General features: G+C 33.5%; 1 protein-coding gene across 2 annotated transcripts in view; it reads right to left on the reverse strand.

Annotated features, from left to right (window-relative positions):
* LOC111709003 (protein Hook homolog 3) overlaps window positions 1-15,623 on the reverse strand; it is a 30,318-nt gene extending 14,695 nt beyond the window's left edge. For both annotated transcript variants that reach the window (XM_023482562.1, XM_023482561.1), the window contains exons 1-12: window positions 15,393-15,623; window positions 11,985-12,078; window positions 11,213-11,285; window positions 11,087-11,179; window positions 10,764-10,854; window positions 10,039-10,128; window positions 9,455-9,514; window positions 9,278-9,340; window positions 8,651-8,692; window positions 8,154-8,252; window positions 7,296-7,393; window positions 5,583-5,712 (exon numbers count right to left, since the gene is read on the reverse strand). In XM_023482562.1, coding sequence (XP_023338330.1) covers window positions 5,583-5,712; window positions 7,296-7,393; window positions 8,154-8,252; window positions 8,651-8,692; window positions 9,278-9,340; window positions 9,455-9,514; window positions 10,039-10,128; window positions 10,764-10,854; window positions 11,087-11,179; window positions 11,213-11,285; window positions 11,985-12,078; window positions 15,393-15,461 — 1,002 coding nt within the window. In that variant the 5' untranslated portion in view covers window positions 15,462-15,623. The remainder of the gene's footprint in view (window positions 1-5,582; window positions 5,713-7,295; window positions 7,394-8,153; window positions 8,253-8,650; window positions 8,693-9,277; window positions 9,341-9,454; window positions 9,515-10,038; window positions 10,129-10,763; window positions 10,855-11,086; window positions 11,180-11,212; window positions 11,286-11,984; window positions 12,079-15,392) is intronic.
* Window positions 15,624-19,276: the final 3,653 nt, after the last annotated feature.

Raw genomic sequence — 19,276 nt, forward strand, 5'->3', positions numbered from 1 at the left:
GGGGGGGCATTAAGCAGAGTAAAGGGGGAAGGGGAGCACCGCAGGCAAAGAGATTTAGTCTAGTACCCCCCTCCCCCCCACCAGCCCACACGCTACTTTGAAAAGAAAATTGAAGGTCTTAATGTGTAATGCACTGATAATGATTTCAAATTCTTTTTTAGATTTTAATATAATTGTCTAATTATGGATCCACATATTTTTGTCAATGTTAATATACATCAATTAAAAGTACTTAATTTTAATTAGAATATTTGAATGAGATGGGCTAATTATCTTTTTTGTCACAAATATTTGAAACTAACTAATTACCTATAGGATAACTTTCAGATATTCCACTAAAAAGTTTCAAATCTACAGAAACCACTCTTGCACACACCCCTTTCACAGAGAAGTTAACTGGTCTAGCACCCAACACGGACTGACTGAACTGAATCCTCTCTTGCCAACAGTGTTACAGTGTTGTCAGTATGTTGTTAGTATGTCCGTGTATATGTGTGCGTGGTGGTAGAAGGGAGGGAGGGTTGTTCTGTAGATTTGGTAAAATATATCAGAATTAATTAAATCATTTGTTAGATTCTAAATTTAAAAAGGAGTTTGTTGAAATGTTTTTCTACAATTGCAACGAAGTTTGCAAACCCTTCTGTTCCTCTTAGATCATTTCTCAGTGCATACACTACAATTGTAATCTAATACATTTACAATGCTATCTGTTTGGAATTTAATCATAAATTTGACATTTCATTATCTTTCAATTCATTCTGCTTTCATTTTAAAACTATTGTTATGAATCCGACTTAATAAATTTTAAAAATGATAATTGGGCAAATCATGGATCTTGACTATACCCCACCTAACCTCTTCTACTTTTCCCCCACCTACCCCCCCCACACACACTTTCCCTTTCTCATGGTCTCTGTCTTCCTGTGTAATAAACCGGAAGTTGAGTTATTCATATTTTCCAAATATCTGGGAATATTTAGTAACTAGCTAGATGGCCCGGCGGTGCCCGTGGATAAAAAAATTAAGAAAAAGGTTCAGCCGTTTTGACGTTTATTGGATACAAACAAACAGACAAACAAACAGACAAGCCAAATTTATATATAGATTACGATTGAAAAACATTCCCTGTTTTTTTCTTAAATATTTCCATCTGACTAATGCTAATGATGGCTCAGTAACATCTGATATAATTACAACATTACATAAGATATATTGACAAAACATATAATTACAAAACATATAATTACAAAAAAAATAAGTTACAAAATATATAAGTTACAAAAGATATAAATTGCACATGATTTAAGTACAAATGAATAAAAGGAGAAAATTACAAACAGTTTGTTCATTTGAACAATTCATTTAAACTTTTTGTTTTGTTTCAATTGGTCTATTTTTTATGTTCTTTTGAACTAATACTAGCCGCAGCACTCGATTCAGAAAGTGTCTTAACCTAACCTACCCCTGAAATAATGTATACATTTGAACTATTTTTGGTTTAGTTAAACTATTTTTATTTGAACAAGAAATTGTATCATTTCAGAGTTAGGCTAGGTTGAGACAGTTTCTGGGCCTAGCGCTGCGGTTAGGAGTTTAAATGAACATAAAAATAGTTAAACTGAGCCACAATTGAACTATTTTCCGATGTATTAGAACTATTTTTGTGTCTAAATACAATGGAATTTGAGCTAAAGAACATGTTATATATTTCATAACATTTGCCATTCCATAGATTGTGTAATTATATCTTTTGTAACTTATATATTTTGTACCTTATATCTTTCCTACTTTATATCTTATGTTTCTTATATCATATGTAATCATATGTTTTGTTATTATATATTTTGTAATTATATCTTATGTTACCGAGCTCTAATGCATCATGAATAATAATAATAAAAATAAATAAAATTCTTTAAAGTTCCAGGATCTGTTAAAGACAAGATCAGTTGGAGACAAGATCAGTTGGAGACAAGATCAGTTGGAGACAAGATCAGTTTGAGATATGATCAGTTGGAGACAAGATCAGTTGGAGACAAGATCAGTTGAAGACAATATCAGTTGGAGACAAGATCAGTTGGAGACAAGAGCAGTTGGACAAGATCAGTTGTAGACAAGAACACTCAGCTACAAAGTCAAGGTCATTAAGAACAAGTGTATAGAACGGTTTCTGAGTATGTGAGATATAACTGGAGAAGGTATCAGAGTATGTAAGATATATCTGGAGAGGGTATCAGGGTATGTGAGATAAATCTGGAGAAGGTATCAGGGTATGTGAGATATATCTGGAGAAGGTATCAAGGTATGTGAGATATATCTGGAGAAGGTATCAGGGTATGTGAGATATTTCTGGAGAAGGTATCAGGGTATGTGAGATATATCTGGAGACGGTATCAGGGTAAGTGAGATATATCTGGAGACGGTATCAGGGTATGTGAGATATATCTGGAGACGGTATCAAGGTATGTGAGATATATCTGGAGAAGGTATCAGGGTATGTGAGATATATCTGGAGACGGTATCAGGGTCACTCCTGTATGCCGAGTCCATTAGCGCCTGATCCATTCGATCAGGGTTCAGTCATGTGTTTGTTATCTATTCTGAACCAATAGAAATAGTATGGCGGTAACATCTATCTTTCTATCTACCTCATTATATAATAAGAGTTATGAATCCTTCAATCAGTAAATGGAAATATTTACTTCTACTGAAACTATGGTGGGGTATATGAGATATATCTGGGTATAAGTTGAACCATGAACGTGACAGATCTATTGTCAGACTATCTTAGAAAATCTAAACTTAGAATAAAGATAAGATTCTAGAACTATTTATTACTAACAACAAAAGTATATGGTATACACAATACAGTCACGTCAAATTAAAGTAAATTGTAGGTTAAATTCAAAATCGTTGTTTTCCATCATAACTCGTTTTATTGAAGAGTTATTAAGAATTTCTGGTAAGTAACCGGCTATATTTGCTTTTATCATAATTGTCCTTGAAATCAAAGCTAGCGGAGCTATGAGGTCACAAAGTTAAACTAGTAATGTCGCATAAATTTAACCGTCTCCTTCTATCTAGTTTGCGGTGCAGTGCGACTGTAAAAACAAGCTGAACAAACTGCCTCAGAATTTTCCTCCATATTTGCGTGAAAAAAGTGACAAAAAGTGGAGATAGAATCTGCTGGAGGTGTAGTGTTGTTAATGTTTTGGTTCGTTTTACAAGTTTGTTTTTGGATCATATTTGGTTTGTTTTTGGTCGTTTTTGGTTCTGTCTGGGTCAAAATAGTGAAAGCAAAACAAATGTTTAGAAGTGGAGCAAACAATTTTGAAAACACTTTCACTAACCTAGTAATTAATTTTGACCTTGAAATAAATTTTAGGCAAAAAACGAACCAAAAACGAACCAAAACGAACAAACTTAAAGGGACTGTAAAGAAAAAATGAAAGGGGGTATAGGCTGAAAGCTAATCACTTAGCTCTTGATCGCGACCCATGAAAGTTATATCTGATGTTCCTGTCTCGAGAAATTGATATACAACTTTGTTAAATTTATACGAAAATTAATATATATACAATTTTACATAAAAGTAGAGGGTTTAAATAGATCAAATTCAGCAAATATGCAACCAATCTGAAAACGATGATATCCCAGAGAAAGCTAATTGTAACTTAGGTTTACTCCAATTCTAATTTTAAATTTGTTATTTCTATCTTTTATAGATTTAATTCATAATATTATTTATACATCCGTATTGCTTGACCAGAAATTCCACCAATGGCAGTGCAGTAAAGTAATCACGTGATACAGGCGGAGACACGTGACCAGTATACTGCTCTGCCATTGGTGATAGATCTGGACACGTGATTTAAGTTTAAGATTTTCTAAATTTTACATATATTAACTTTCGTATAATTTTAACACAGTTTTATATCAATTTCTCGAGACAGGAACATCAGATAAAACTTTCATGGGTCGCGATCAAGAGCTAAAGTGATTAGCTTTCAGCCTATACCCCCTTTCAGTTTTCCTTTACAGTCCCTTTAATCACTAGATGAAGCTGGCAATAAACGCCTAACTAATGAAGGGATTATAGAATGTCAAATTTACATTTTTCAAAATTAACTCAGTTTTCTTGTCTCCAAGTTAGAAGATATATTAGTTGTAAACTTGAAAGTCAGTACCAATTCCAGTTATAAAATGAAAATGAAAGAATAAACATTAAAATTGGATACAACGTTAAAAATAAATCACTGATACATAAAATAATGTAACGTTTTTATGTTTTATTTTGAATTTTGATATTTAAAATTTAATAAATTCTTTGATTTAATGCAGACAGACAAGTCTAGAGATAATCCATTTAAAAACTTTATACTAAATCTTAAATTTGTCTGTGTGCAAATCGGATGGGGGGGGGGGGGNGGGTTAAAGAGAGAGGGGTTAAGGAGAGAGGGGTTAAGGAGAGAGGGGTTAAAGAGAGAGGGGTTAAGGAGAGAGGGGTTAAGAGAGAGGGAAAAACAAGACACATTTAAGAGAGAGAGTAGTCAGGACTTCCATGGCAGGAAAAGATAATGAAAGGAAGGAAAAGGAAAAATGACAGTGGAAAGGAAGTGTGATTATCACCTTAAAAAAATACGTTGAAAAAAGGATAGCGTGGAGACTAAAAGAGAACGACGGACAAATAGGTATGGAGGGGAAAGAAAAAAAATGAGAAAACTAAAAGGTAAAAATAGAAAATAAACAGGAAAAGAAGGAAAGTTACAAAGTAGACAGAAAGTAAGGAAAGTAAAGTGAAAGATAGACGAAGAAAAATGGTAAATTTTTGGAAAATTAGAAAAGTTGATATTAAGGTGAAGAAACAGATGTGTCAGTATCTAAAAACCATAAGAAAAATATATATAATCCTAAATGATCAGACTAGGGTTTCAAATACAACTATTTTCACCCTTATTTATCCTTCCCCCCCTTCACTGCCTTATTTAGCATTACAACCCCTACGTTACATATTGTGTTTTAAACGAAACATCAAAAGTAAGCTTTTTAAAATTCTTACTTTAGGTTTATTTCTTCGTATGAATTTCTGAAATTATCATTTTAGTCCCATTTAAACTACAGGGGTTTATGATTTTCTTGTGATACCCTGTACAGTACACCCTGATGATGACGGTGGTGAAATCTATGGGAATACAATACTATTGTTCTAGTATACATCACACCAAACCCTCCTTTTCACAGACACAGACACAAGCTCACGAATATTTACACACACTTGGACAAATATTAAACAATATATAATATACAATATATATACAGACTGAACCACAATATATGGGCATTCATTTGTTTTAAACAGCCGAACTGATCAAGAAATATTCGATAGAAACCAGGTATGAATAACATAGAAGCCATCAAAAAGTTTAAAAAACGGTAAAAAAAAGGCATCCTAAAATTCTATAAAAATTTGTTACAAATCAAAAAATTATAAATTGTTACTTTTTTCGAAAATGTAAGCTATAAATATTGCAGAAACGAGGGGGGCGCCAAGTGCTCTAGAATCTAATTAATAAAAAAATAACCTGAAATTCTAGTACTGCTTTTATCTCCTGAATAGCTTGACTATGTTCAGATATTTCAACTTCTAGAGCAGGATCTCCTGAACCCCTCCCTCCTTCTCCTGATACCTGCCCCCTTCCTGCCAGTTCACTCCTAGATAATAAATACTAGAGCAGGATCTCCTGAACCCCTTCCTCCTCCTGATACCTGCCCCCTTCCTGCCATTTCACTCCTAGATAATAAATACTAGAGCAATATCTCCTGAACCCCTTTCTCCTCCTGATACCTGCCCCCTTCCTGCCAGTTCACTCCTAGATAATAAATACTAGAGCAGGATCTCCTGAACCCCTTCCTCCTTCTCCTGATACCTGCCCACTTCCTGCCAGTTCATTCCTAGATAATAAATACTAGAGCAGGATCTCCTGAACTCCTTCCTTCTCCTGATACCTGCCCTCTTCCTGCCAGTTCACTCCTAGATAATAAATACTGGAGCAGTATCTCTATAACTCCTTCCACCTTCTCCTGATACCTGCCCACTTCCTTACAGTTCACTGCTAGATAACAAATACTAAAAATTCAGTGCGCTTTACATACACTCTTTTCTTGATTTCATGGAGTCTGATCATTTTCTGCGAAACTGCATTTACCCCTGTCATTGATCCTTATTCTATACCCCTGTCCATGATCCAATACCCTTATTATTGATCCTCATCCTATATCCCTATCATTGATCCATGATCCTGTACCCCTGTTTCTAATCCTATACCCCTGTTCCTGATCATATATATCGTTCCTGACCCTATCTCTATGTTCCTGATCCTATACCCCTGTTCCTCATCATATACTCCAATTCCTGATCATATACTCTTGTTCCCGATCATATACCCCTGTTCCTGATCCTATATCTATGCTCCTGATCCTATATCTATGTTCCTGATCCTATACCCCTGTTCCAGATCCTCTACCCCTGTTCCTGATCCTATACCCCTGTTTCTGATCCTATATCCATTTTCCTGATCCTATATCCATTGTCCTGATCCTATATACATGGTCCTGATCATATACCTGAGTGAGACTAGTTCTGATCCTATATCCATTTTCCTGATCCTATGTACATGGTCCTGATCCTTTATCTGAGTGAGAGTAGTTCTGATCCTATATCCATTGTCCTGATCCTATATCCATGGTCCTGATCCTATATACATGGTCCTGATCCTATATATATGGTCCTGATCCTATATACATGGTCCTGATCCTATATACATGATACTGATACTATATAGATGGTTCCTGATCCTATATACATGGTCCTGATCCTATATCCATGGTCCTGATCCTATATACATGGTCCTGATCCTATATACATGGTCCTGATCCTATATACATGGTCCTGATCCTATATCCATGGTCCTGATCCTATATACATGGTCCTGATCCTATATACATGGTCCTGATCCTATATACATGGTTCTGATCCTATATACATGGTCCTGATCCTATTTCCATGGTCCTGATCCTATAACATGGTCCTGATCCTATATACATGGTCCTGATCCTATATACATGGTCCTTATCCTATATACATGGTCCTGATCCTATATACATGGTCCTGATCCTATATACATGGTCCTGATCCTATATATATGGTCCTGATCCTTTATACATGGTCCTGATCCTATATACATGGTCCTGATCCTATATAAATGGTCCTGATATACATGGTCCTAATCCTATACCTGAGTGAGACTAGTTCAGATCTAAGGGTATTTGTCTCCTCCATTAGTTTAGATAAAGAGACTCCCTCAGATTCCTGACTGCTGGAACGTAACCGAACCTACAAATATATATATAAATAAATACATTATTGTATTTTCAAGAACCAGGGAATGCTTTTAGTGTCTAAATTAATTAACATGGTATTTTCAATTAGCTAAAAAAACTCATCAAAATATATTTTTTGTTTGTTTCTTCTGCAAGATAAAATATGTCTCTATTTGTAATTGCTAAAAAGGACCTAAATTCTTTTTTATACCTGAAGACCAACGTCTTGCGTTTTTTTCAGAACTAATTTAAATTCAGTAATTTTCTTTTTGAATTAAGTGAAGCTTTCTTAAAAATTTGATCTAAAAAAGCTATCTTAATTAATTTACATGATGTATGCAGAAATATAGAGGCTTGGGCATGAAGCTAATGCGTACATCTTTATGATTTAGTTATCCAGCATAAACTTTTAACTTTTAACGATTTTTACTTTTAACACCATGACAAACACACTAAAAATAAATTCCTTACAAAATATCATCCTTTTACTAGATTATTCTTTATTTAAATTAAATAGAAACCAAAAATAATAAAATCAATATTTCTAAAATACTTATAAACAACTTGTAATTAATTCACTATATAATTATGGTTGTTCTTCCATATCCATAAACCCCCTTTCATATTTTGTACACACTCCCTTTAATATTTTGTACACACTCCCTTTAATATTTTGTACACACTCCCTTTAATATTTTGTACACACTCCTTTTCATATTTTGTACACACTCCCTTTAATATTTTGTACACACTCCTTTAATATTTGATTTTACCTCCATAGCTTCAAGTTGAGTTCTTGTTCCCTCATATGCAAGACGTAGACGCTCAAACTCATCTTGTATATGAGCTAGCTCACGCTCAAACTCACGAGCCTATAAACATACAAATGTTTCAGTTCTGGGTTATGTACAAAATATAGGAGTTGAGAAACGATTGGACAGAATAAATTCAGTCTCGTTTCATATATTCTTGGTTTTCTGCAACTATGAACTTTTTGTTTTTTAGTATCCTAAACAAAATAAAGCAAAGACAGGCCACAAAATGAAAATTGTGGATCCTATTTTTTAGCGTTTTATATCGCACTTATAGATTCATCTTCTAAGCCATATCATCAATCTAAGATTTCATCAGGACAAAATGTTTTATTTTAATCATTAGCTTTTTAAAAGTCCAATATTGAGTTTGGTCAGACGTAAATAGGAGTATACAAATCCGTAAAATCTTATTTCTAATAAAAAACGCAGAAAGTTCAATGTGAAAGAAATTTTACCTTCACAGAGTCCTTTCTTGAAAGTGTTTGGGCTGCACGCACCTGTAAGATGTAAGATGTAAGATGTAAGATGTAAGATGTAAGATGTAAGATGTAAGATGTAAGATGTAAGATGTAAGATGTAAGATGTAAGATGTAAGATGTAAGATGTAAGATGTAAGATGTAAGATGTAAGATGTAAGATGTAAGATGTAAGATGTAAGATGTAAGATGTAAGATGTAAGATGTAAGATGTAAGATGTAAGATGTATGATGTAAGATGTAAGATGTAAGATGTAAGATGTAAGATGTAAGATGTAAGATGTAAGATGTAAGATGCACGATGTAAGATTTAAGATGTAAGATTTAAGATGTAAGATGTAAGATGTACGATGTAAGATGTAAGACGTAAGATGTAAGATGTAAGATGTAAGATGTAAGATGTAAAATGTAAAATGTAAGATGTAAGATGTTAGATGTAAGATGTAAGATGTAAGATGTAAGATGTAAGATGTAAGATGTATGATGTAAAATGTAAGATGTAAGATGTTAGATGTAAGATGTAAGATGTAAGATATAAGATCAAAGATGTAAGATGTAAGATGTAAGATGTAAGATGTAAGATGGTAAGATGGAATGAAAATTTACCTTTCCATAAAGATCTTCGTTTTCAGCCATTAGATTTTCACGTTCTTCTTTCAACATTGCAACCTTTAATATTTCAAGAATAAGAAAAATAAAATCTATTTTTTATCGTTAATTGATTTTCAGAACATTTTAACTTTGTTATTATTCAACATTCACAAATTATTCTTTTTTGCATACCTGAAAATCAAGTTCATGGCATTTTTGAGCCCAAACCTCTTCACCCGGTGGGGTAGAAATCTAAACAAGTAGGTTTCATTATAAATATAAACCCGTATACTGTATATTTTAGGTTCAAATAGGTTTACAAATATTTAGGTTTACAGTGGAAAGAAAGACTTGTAGATTTACAATAGGTTAAGAGACTTATAGGTTTACAATAGTTTTAGAGACTTGAAGGTTATACGAAAGGTTTAGAGTCTTGTAGGGTAACAATAAGTTTAAAAGTGTAGGGTTACATTGGGTTTAGAGACTTGCAGGTTTACAATAGGTTTAAAGACTTGTAGGTTTAAAATAGGCATAGCTGACTTGTAGGTTTAAAATAGACATAGCTGACTTGTAGGTTTAAAATAGACATAGCTGACTTGTAGGTTTAAAATAGACATAGCTGACTTGTAGGTTTAAAATAGGCATAGCTGACTTGTAGGTTTAAAATAGGCATAGCTGACTTGTAGGTTTAAAATAGGCATAGCTGACTTGGTAGGTTTAAAATAGGCTAAAAGACGTGTAAGATTCACAATAGGTTCAGAGAATTGTATATTTACCTTGAGATCTGGAGTAGAACTAAGCTGGGAAAGACGACCTGTCCACTCTCTAGTGTAGATAAAGCTTGCAACACACGAGGTTAAAGCGTGCTAAAATCAAGATGATTGAAAACCCTGAATTTGCAGATCAAGAATCGAGTCTTTACCTCTAACTCTGATTTTCTAATCCAAATATCTTGAAATATCATTAGAAAATTTGAACTTTTGGCTAAAACATTTTCTTTCTGAATCTTAACCATGCGAGAAGCTCAGTGTCATATGCACATTGCACACTGCACAGTTGCTATTGTGTCAAGGCGGGTAGAGGTTATTAGACAGGGTGTCCCACGTCATATTAAAATTATTATAAATTAAAAAAATTCTTGCAAAAAATACCAGGTTTTTTGAGTTTTATGTAAGTATTTTGGCGTTAAAGCTTGGAGATAATTTAATATGATATGGGAACGAAAACCAGTTAAGCAGATTTTGGTCGGTCAAAAATGATCATTTAGTTTCTTCAAAACAGCGGAGGCCTTAGTTTTATTCTTTAACTTTATTCATTGTTAAATTTAAAATAATCAAAATGATCCAATTAAAAAAAAACTAAAAGAGAAAAATAGGATGATCTTTTAATTAAATTTTAACAAAAAATAAAAATAAAATCCAGACTCTGTGGATCTGGTTTTTACTGGTTATTTTCTTAAATTTCTTTATATTTTTCTACATCGATCATTTGTTTACAATACCTGTGCCGTCTCGTCCAAAGATTGTATTTTGTTTATAAATGTTTGTTTGTTTGTACACGTCACAGCCACTCCTAACATCAACTTTAGGAACCTGAAACAAACAAAAAAGAAAAAAATTAACAGTTTGTGTTTCACAAACAAAAGTAAAAAATTCAACAGAGTTGTCTTTTTATACTTTTTAATCTAAAATGCATCCGCCGACAATAAAAGTGAAAATATAAACTTACTTGACAAGTGTATTTGTACTCAATGAACTTACTTGACAAGTGTATTTGTACTCAATGAACTTACTTGACAAGTGTATTTGTACTCAATGAACTTACTTGACGAGTGTATTTGTACTCAATGAACTAAACTGGTTGGGAAGATGAGGTAAAGGAAGGTCGTCTGCTACACAGATATCTGCTAACTTGTTCCTGAATAAAAATGATAATACTAATTGTTCTAACCTGTAGTAATAAAGCAGAAGATTTAAAATTGAATCAAATATTTCGTAATTTGTACCCTTGCTCTGAATCAAGCCTTTAAAAATATATATACATACAATGCATTAAAATAAAAAATCGAGAACAGTCTAAAGATTCTAATGGGCGACTCATAACGGTATGTTTGAAAAATAAATCCTATAGATATACAATCCTGCAGAAGTAATGCGCAAGTAATTTTTGTAGAGAATCCACAATTGAAAATAATCAGTTTTTAAAATCATAAATATTTATCTAAAAATTACTAGATCAGACAAAGCATTTTAAGGGTACCGCGTTGGAAATGGGGAATTGCCATTTTTTTAATTGTGCAGGGTCACTTTAAATTATGTTAACAGTCCCTTTATGAAACATAGATATATAATAATAATGTGCGTTAGACTAAGCAAAGCTAAAACTTTTCGGATTCAACAATTGACTTACACTTGCGGTCGGATGCCCCTAAAATGGTCGGATGTCCCCTAAAATGGTCGGATGTCCCCTAAAATGGTCGGATGTCCCCTAAAATGGTCGGATGTCCCCTAAAATGGTCGGATGCCCCTAAAATGGTCGGATGCCCCTAAAATGGTCGGATGTCCCCTAAAATGGTCGGATGCCCCTAAAAGGGTCAGATTTGTCGTTATATCTAGACCTAAGGGATATCTTGTGAGCGGTGTGATATGTTTGTGTTTCTTGTAATACAAATGCAACAGCTGAAACATTTGAACATACTCTTTAAGCAATAAAACAAGCTGACCTGCATACCACGCTGGTGTAAACTCCGAAGGTTCAATCTGTACAAGTGCTTCCGCAAGTACAGTTCCACCGTACAAATCTGCTGTACAAGACACCTACAATACAAATAAAAATGTATGTACATGACAAAACAGTTTGTGTACAAGACAGATACGAAGTCTAGATTCTATATACATGCGTGCAGCCCAATAGAGTAGTAAACTGTACTATTACAGTAATGCAATGTATTGTATATGACACCCATAGTGCACTAGCATATTAATTTATGTAAAGCCGTGTAGTCGTAATATACTGTATAGTTGTGTAATTAATTAATGTAATAATCTCAACCTTCCTGTTAAATGCCCAATTTATAAATTGCTTAGAAATGCGCCCTCCACTTTGCATTTTAACAAGGAAACTTATTTTTTTTATCCTAAATTTTACGAGAATGCCTTAATTTCTTGCATCAAGAAGATTTCAAGTAAATTTGGATAATGGTTCGGGTTTTTTGTTAACATATCATGCTTAATAAAACAGGCTAAAAATCCAATATTATCTTAAGTTAAAAATACTAAGAATTTCTAAACAAATAATATTTTCAACTGAAAGCTGAAACATCTGGCTGAAATAACCATTCTCTTGAAAACTTATTAGTGTTAAATCTCACAATATATGTTTATGTTGTCCTTGGTTAATTCTCAGAATCAATCCAAGAACCCTTAGGATAGGTTTAATAGTTTCTAATAGTCCAATAATAGTTTTAAGGCACTTGAAGGTAACACTTAGAGTTTCACATGTTAACTCTTGTTTACACAAAGGATTGAATATTGATAATTAAATTGTCATTAGCCTTCACTATTTGTCATTCTTATATATATATTCAATTGTCATGGAGGGGGGGGGGGAAGGGCAACTCCTCCCTGCTCTTCCACGAAAATATTACAAAACAAATTTGAAGGGGGGGGGGGAAACAATTTGAAATTTAGTTAGCCTTTTTAATGCTTGTTAATAAAGTATTGCTTACGGGGATCACACATTGTTTGAAAAAACGTTCTACAGGGTGTCCCAAGAAACATGGGAATTAAGTAATTTAGTAACGACAGCGTCAAAGCGTCATTATTTGGTAAACACAAATTTATTTTGTATCAAAGTTAAAGCATTAAACACAAAAAACTGCTAGTCCCGTGATTTCCAAAATGTGGTCTAGAAATTTTGTACCTCTCTTAATTCCCATGTTTACTGGGACACTCTGTATACACCCACAAGTTTGGGAATTAGAAACAATAAGGAAGTTTCTAACCTCTCAAATTTATTCCTAGAGTATAATTTTTGTAATTTTTTTCATTACAGTAGAGTTAAAAGATGACAAAGTTGACGTCAAGTATGATTTCGAACTAATTAAGGAGATCGTTGACTCCGATTTGAGAGTAGAAGAACCTAAGTTATATTCGGACTGAACATCGGCAATTAGGGGGTTATGTGTCATTTTAAAAAATGGAAACAATCCCTTTAAAAAGTCCACAAAAGGAAGAATTTGAAAGTGAAGATTAAACTTTGCTGCACATGATACAGTCATGAGATAAAGTCAAGAGATGCAAGGCTAGGATTAATGATAAATTTATTAGATTAGGTACACAATGTACCCTGTACATTGTAGTACATAGATTTATGAAATAAGATTTAACAGATAGTTCGAAATATCCTCTCCAGGGGGTTAAACCATGTCACGGCAATTCAGACTTCTTGGTTTATGTCGTTAGCTTATACGACACGTTAAAACAGTCCATATGTATTTATTATACTAACATTTTTTGTTAGGCTATCAGTTTTATTATTATAGAATGTGCAATTAAGTTCGCTTTGTTTAGTGGATTTTGAAAAAGTTTTTTTTCCGACTCAAACCGGACATTCTTTGATCTAGCGAGTTTTGCGTGATACATGTATTATTTAATACCTTGCACACAAACATATGAAATCATCATGAAGTGAAAATCAAAAATCAAAATGATATATACAGAAATCTTCTACAGTTTAATAATTAGTAGTAGTGTCCAAGGCGCAACTTTGCAAAGCATGGATGTTGTGTGAAATCACACTGAAGTAAAAACGTATGAATGCAATCTTGCAATTTAAAATCTTTCTGAGAAAATCCTGTCATTTTCACCAATCATCCCTGATTTTTTTCCAATATTTTCGAAAGTAAAAAAAATCTTGCATCCAAATGTATAATGCTTAAATACACTTATGATCATGTTCATGTAAAAAAAAAATGAGAAGTGTTGTAAATAATCAATTTTAAAAATATCGACCATACTTTGTATAAAAATGTTAGCTAAAATTACTTTCAAATTAGGAAAGGGGGAGGGGGGGGGGGGATAGAAATCATTTTTAACCCCCTTCAATTCTGTGAACTAATGCACTAATGCGCAATTGCGCGCTACATATATAACGTTAACCACAGAACCAGGAAAAAAGGAGTTTAGCTTGGGGGTTATATAATTATATTTTTAAAATAAATATACTAAAGAACAATGAATACATTTATTACATACAGAGTGTACAGGGTATTCAACTAAACATAAGACTAGTAAATGAAATGTCGTCTTCTTGAAATATATTGCGGCATTCGTGAATTGATGTTTACAACTGGGATTCTGGGATTTTCTGCTTTCGAAATAAATAGAACTAGGAAAGAACGAAAATGACGAATTCGTCCAAGTTTCAGGATGAATCGGTTTAAAGGCATGTAGCCCAACTTCACATTACCTAAAAGGATCCACCCTAAATTTGAGATACTTCTTTTAAATCTTAAATTCTGAATTTTGTTCGTGCCATGAAAACCAAATATGGGTCACTCTGTATATAATAATGTTTACATAACATGTAATAGATTACAATGAATTCATTTGAATAATTTTTGAATATATTAAAGGATGGTAACCCATAAACCTAGATACAGTAAAGGATTTCAAGGATGGGTCAGGGACCAAGGGGTAAAAGCGAGAGAATAGTTTAACTATAGAAGGAAAAGGGGAAATGGAGCTGGAATGCAATAACTGCATCTGGAATAGGAAAAACTGAATTGAGTTGGAATAGGAAAGGGATTTTTAAGTAAGCTGTAATAGAAAAACAGGCAAATGAAGCTGTAGTAGGAAATGGATAAATGGAGCTTGAATAGGAAATTTGTAAAGGACGCTTGAATAGAAAACAGAAACACATTGCTAGAAAAAGACAAAAGTAAATAGAGCTGGAATAGGAAAGTTGTAAATGGAGCTGGAATAGGAAAGTTGTAAATGGAGCTGGAATATTGAGTTAAAGTGGAGCTGGAAAAAGAAAGGGATAATTAATTGGAGTTGGAATAAGGAAAAGGAAATTGGAGCTGGAATAGGAATGTGAATTTACAAGAAAAAAAAAACATAATTCCTACCTCTGAAGTTAGATTAAATGTTCTCAGCCAACCTAGGAGAGCTGTTATCTCAACATTATCTTGTTCCATTCTTCGGAGGACAGGAGGGGGAAAATGAGAATGGGGGGGGGGGTAAGGGGGAGATCCAGTAATCCTAAGTCACTGATTACTTATTTTCTTTTTAGATTTACTAACACCGTGTAGTTGGTTTAGGTTTTATATCTAAACATTTCTTCTGAAATAGGTTCATCATTAACAAATATCAGTTAGTGTAATTAAACTCAGCTTTTTCACGAAGATTTAAAGCCCTTCGCAGCCGCCCTGATGTCTGTCGTATTCAAAATTGCCAATCATACAACGTCTATTCAATGTAGTTTTTTCTATTTGGATTTCATGGAAAGATGACAATATATTTTCTTTGATAACAGAAAGGATTATTAATCGAATTATTTAAAATTATCTTAAATTTTATCTCCATGGCTAGTTTACTACTAGAAAATCCTTTAATATTTTTATAAATTCTCTTGTTTTAATCTAGTGAATGCAAGTTATTAAAAATGCAGCCCTCCAATTAAAACAAATGTATCCATTAGCTCTTGCAGAATAAAGTTCTATCTAGTAAAATTCAAATATATTTATTTTAGAGTTCTTAATTAACGTATATTGAACATTTCATAAATGATATTTTATATCTATTAAAAAATGTGTTAAAAATAATAAAAACCATTTAAAACTAATGAAAACCAATGCAAAAAGTTTTTTTTTTATTTTTCAAAATATAATTTCTTGAAACAGATCTGGCTAAATATAATTAAGTATACGTGATACCACAACCAGTAATCAAATCATCAATAACCAATGAGCATGAGAAATGAGTCAGCACAAAGTACTCATGGAACCAGGATTACCTACGGAACATGTTGATGCATTTACCAAATATTTCATAAAATGTAAAACTTTTTGTTTTTCATTTCGTTCATTCATCGTTCATTACGATGAATGAATGTATGTATTCAGTGACATAGATATAGATACTGTTTCAATATATATGGAAACTTAGATTAGGGATTATGACACTATGACAGAGGGAAAATATTAATGCTGTGAAATTATGACAAAAGAACGTAATAAAGTGACAGAGAGCCATAACGCTGTTATAGAAGGACGTAATACTATGACATATGAATATGATGCTGTGAAAGTATAAGACAAAAAAATGTGAAAAAGGGATGTAATACTTTGACAGAAGGACGTGATACTATGACAGAAGGACGTAATACTGTAACAGAGGGACGTTAAAAAGAGACATGGAGATGTGATACTGTGACAAAGGACCATGATACTGTGGAATGAACACGTGATGCTGTAACATGGGAAAATGTTAATAAAGTGATAGAGGGACATAAAACTGTTATAGAGGGACGTGACACCGTGACATGAGCTACGTGTTACTGTGACAAAGCTACGTGTTACTGTGACAAAGCTACGTGTTAATGTGACAAAGCTACGTGTTACTGTGACAAAGTTACGAGTTACTGTGACAAAGCTACGTTTTACTGTGACAAAGTTACGAGTTACTGTGACAAAGCTACATGTTACTGTGACAAAGCTACGAGTTACTGTAACACAGTTACGTGTTACTGTGACAAAGCTACTTGTTACTGTGACACAGTTACGAGTTACTGTGACAAAGCTACGTGTTACTGTGACAAAGCTACGAGTTACTGTGTCACAGTTACGTTTTACTGTGACAAAGCTACGTGTTACTGTGACGTGGGGATAAAGATACAGACAAACGAAAATGACCCTATTGCAATTTACTGTTCTGCATTCCAAGGTACGACATATTTTCTTGCAATAAAGTGATTGAGTGCAATATTTTCAAATAAACCCAAACAAGCTACCACTTACATCTAATCAGCACAACTATTGTTTGGACGTGTGGTTCTAATATATATGTGCAGTGTGCTGTACAGCTTGTTATAATAATATGAACTTGTACTTACATCTAATCAGCACAACTATTGTTTGGACGTGTGGTTCTAGTGTGCAGTGTGCAGGTTGTTATAATAATATAAACTTGTACTTACATCTAATCAGCACAACTATTGTTTGGACATGTGGTTCTAATATATATGTGCAGTGTGCAGGTTGTTATAATAATATGAACTTGTATTTAAAAAACATTACTAGCCTTGGCTCACTGTTACGTTTTTACATCAAGCTAACTGATACACACATAATCTGATCAGGAGGAACAGAATCATGTTAGACTCAACAAAATAACTCGTTCACTGGAATAGCTCTACTCTTTGTGTTCACTCTAACTATATGTAAACTACTCAGCTGAATATCAGCTGTGCATGTATTGAACCGTTCCACGTAGCGCTCTTCACCAGTTGTCGGCCAAAACTAAACTGATTCAGTCATTGTTTGGGAGATGGCAATATACACTTTCATTTTCATGTTTAAACTGCAACTTGTCCCACGCGTAGAGTTTACAACGTTTTCATCAATCAGATAAACTTGGTTAAAATTAATGAATAATTGTTGCAACCTCTTTTGTGGGTCAAAACTCTGTATTATTTCACCGTAGAGTAAAGCCGGTAAATTCCTTCCCTTCAGGTTTGTATACTGGAACAGAATGATTCAGCTTAGGTTTAAGATGGGGTAGGGTGGGGGATGGTTTGGTGGGGGGGGGGGAGCTTTGAACCAGTTTTTGAAAGCCTGATTTTCAAGTTTAGAGTTAAACTTTAGGATATAGCACTATATATTTAGGTTGAGTTGGCGAAGCTCGCACATATGTGTGAATGTTGTTCACTCCAAGAGGGTATGGGGGGGGGGAGGTTGAAGAAAAAAATTTTATAATTCGACGATACATTGAGCATTTCTTATTATCTTATATGTTTTTCCATGAAACCTGAACTAGATCTCCAATACTAGGGTTCAGATCGATTAAATAATTGATTGGACAATTGGAATGCTATTTCATCCCCGCCCTCTAGTGCCCACCATATAGGGGTTATATAGGGAGGGGGGGGGATGCAGCTGTATCCCACCCCCCTCTCCGATTACATCGCAGTTGGAAACTTGGAGAATGAAAATGTATTCAATTATAAACTAAACAATTGTGCTTCATTTCAACTGAATTGATTTAAGTTTTACTGTGAGCAATTAAAGAAAATAATTTTAATGTGTACAATGTACAATGTATATGGTTGGAAAACTTGTTCAATCTTTATTTCCGTTAAACTTTGTATATAATCTTTTTTTTAACCTTTGTTTAATATTATCTAATAACAGTTACTTGCATTTGCATACGTTAACATATAGTGAAAAATGAATGAGAGCTGTTATGTCCTGGCTGTATCACAGCTATCACTAGTGGTCATATTAAATTCTTTAAATAAAAAGGTTTCGATTAACACTTATTGCACCCCATGCATACTTAAATAATAAAAAGGCCAACCAAGATGTAAATATTATGAAATTATAGATTTCATTTAATGAGCGAAATCCGTGCCAAAGTAACATTGTATCTAGATTACTTTGTTTTTGGTGCGGAGCGTCATGAATTACCGAAGTACTACTGGAATATATATAAATAGTAAATTGTGCTAAACTGACCCTCTCTCATACAGTTTTCACTGCCTTCGGCTTTAAACAGAACCAAGTAAAGGCTGGCCGAGATGATATATATGTGCAGTGTGCAGGTTGTTATAATAATATGAACTTGTACTTACATCTAATCAGCACAACTATTGTTTGGACATGTGGTTCTAATATATATGTGCAGTGTGCAGGTTGTTATAATAATATGAACTTGTACTTACATCTAATCAGCACAACTATTGTTTGGACATGTGGTTCTAATATATATGTGCAGTGTGCAGGTTGTTATAATA

Source organism: Eurytemora carolleeae, unplaced genomic scaffold (assembly GCF_000591075.1).
Source record: "Eurytemora carolleeae unplaced genomic scaffold, Eaff_2.0 scaffold930, whole genome shotgun sequence".
Taxonomy (NCBI): Eukaryota; Metazoa; Arthropoda; class Copepoda; order Calanoida; family Temoridae; genus Eurytemora; species Eurytemora carolleeae.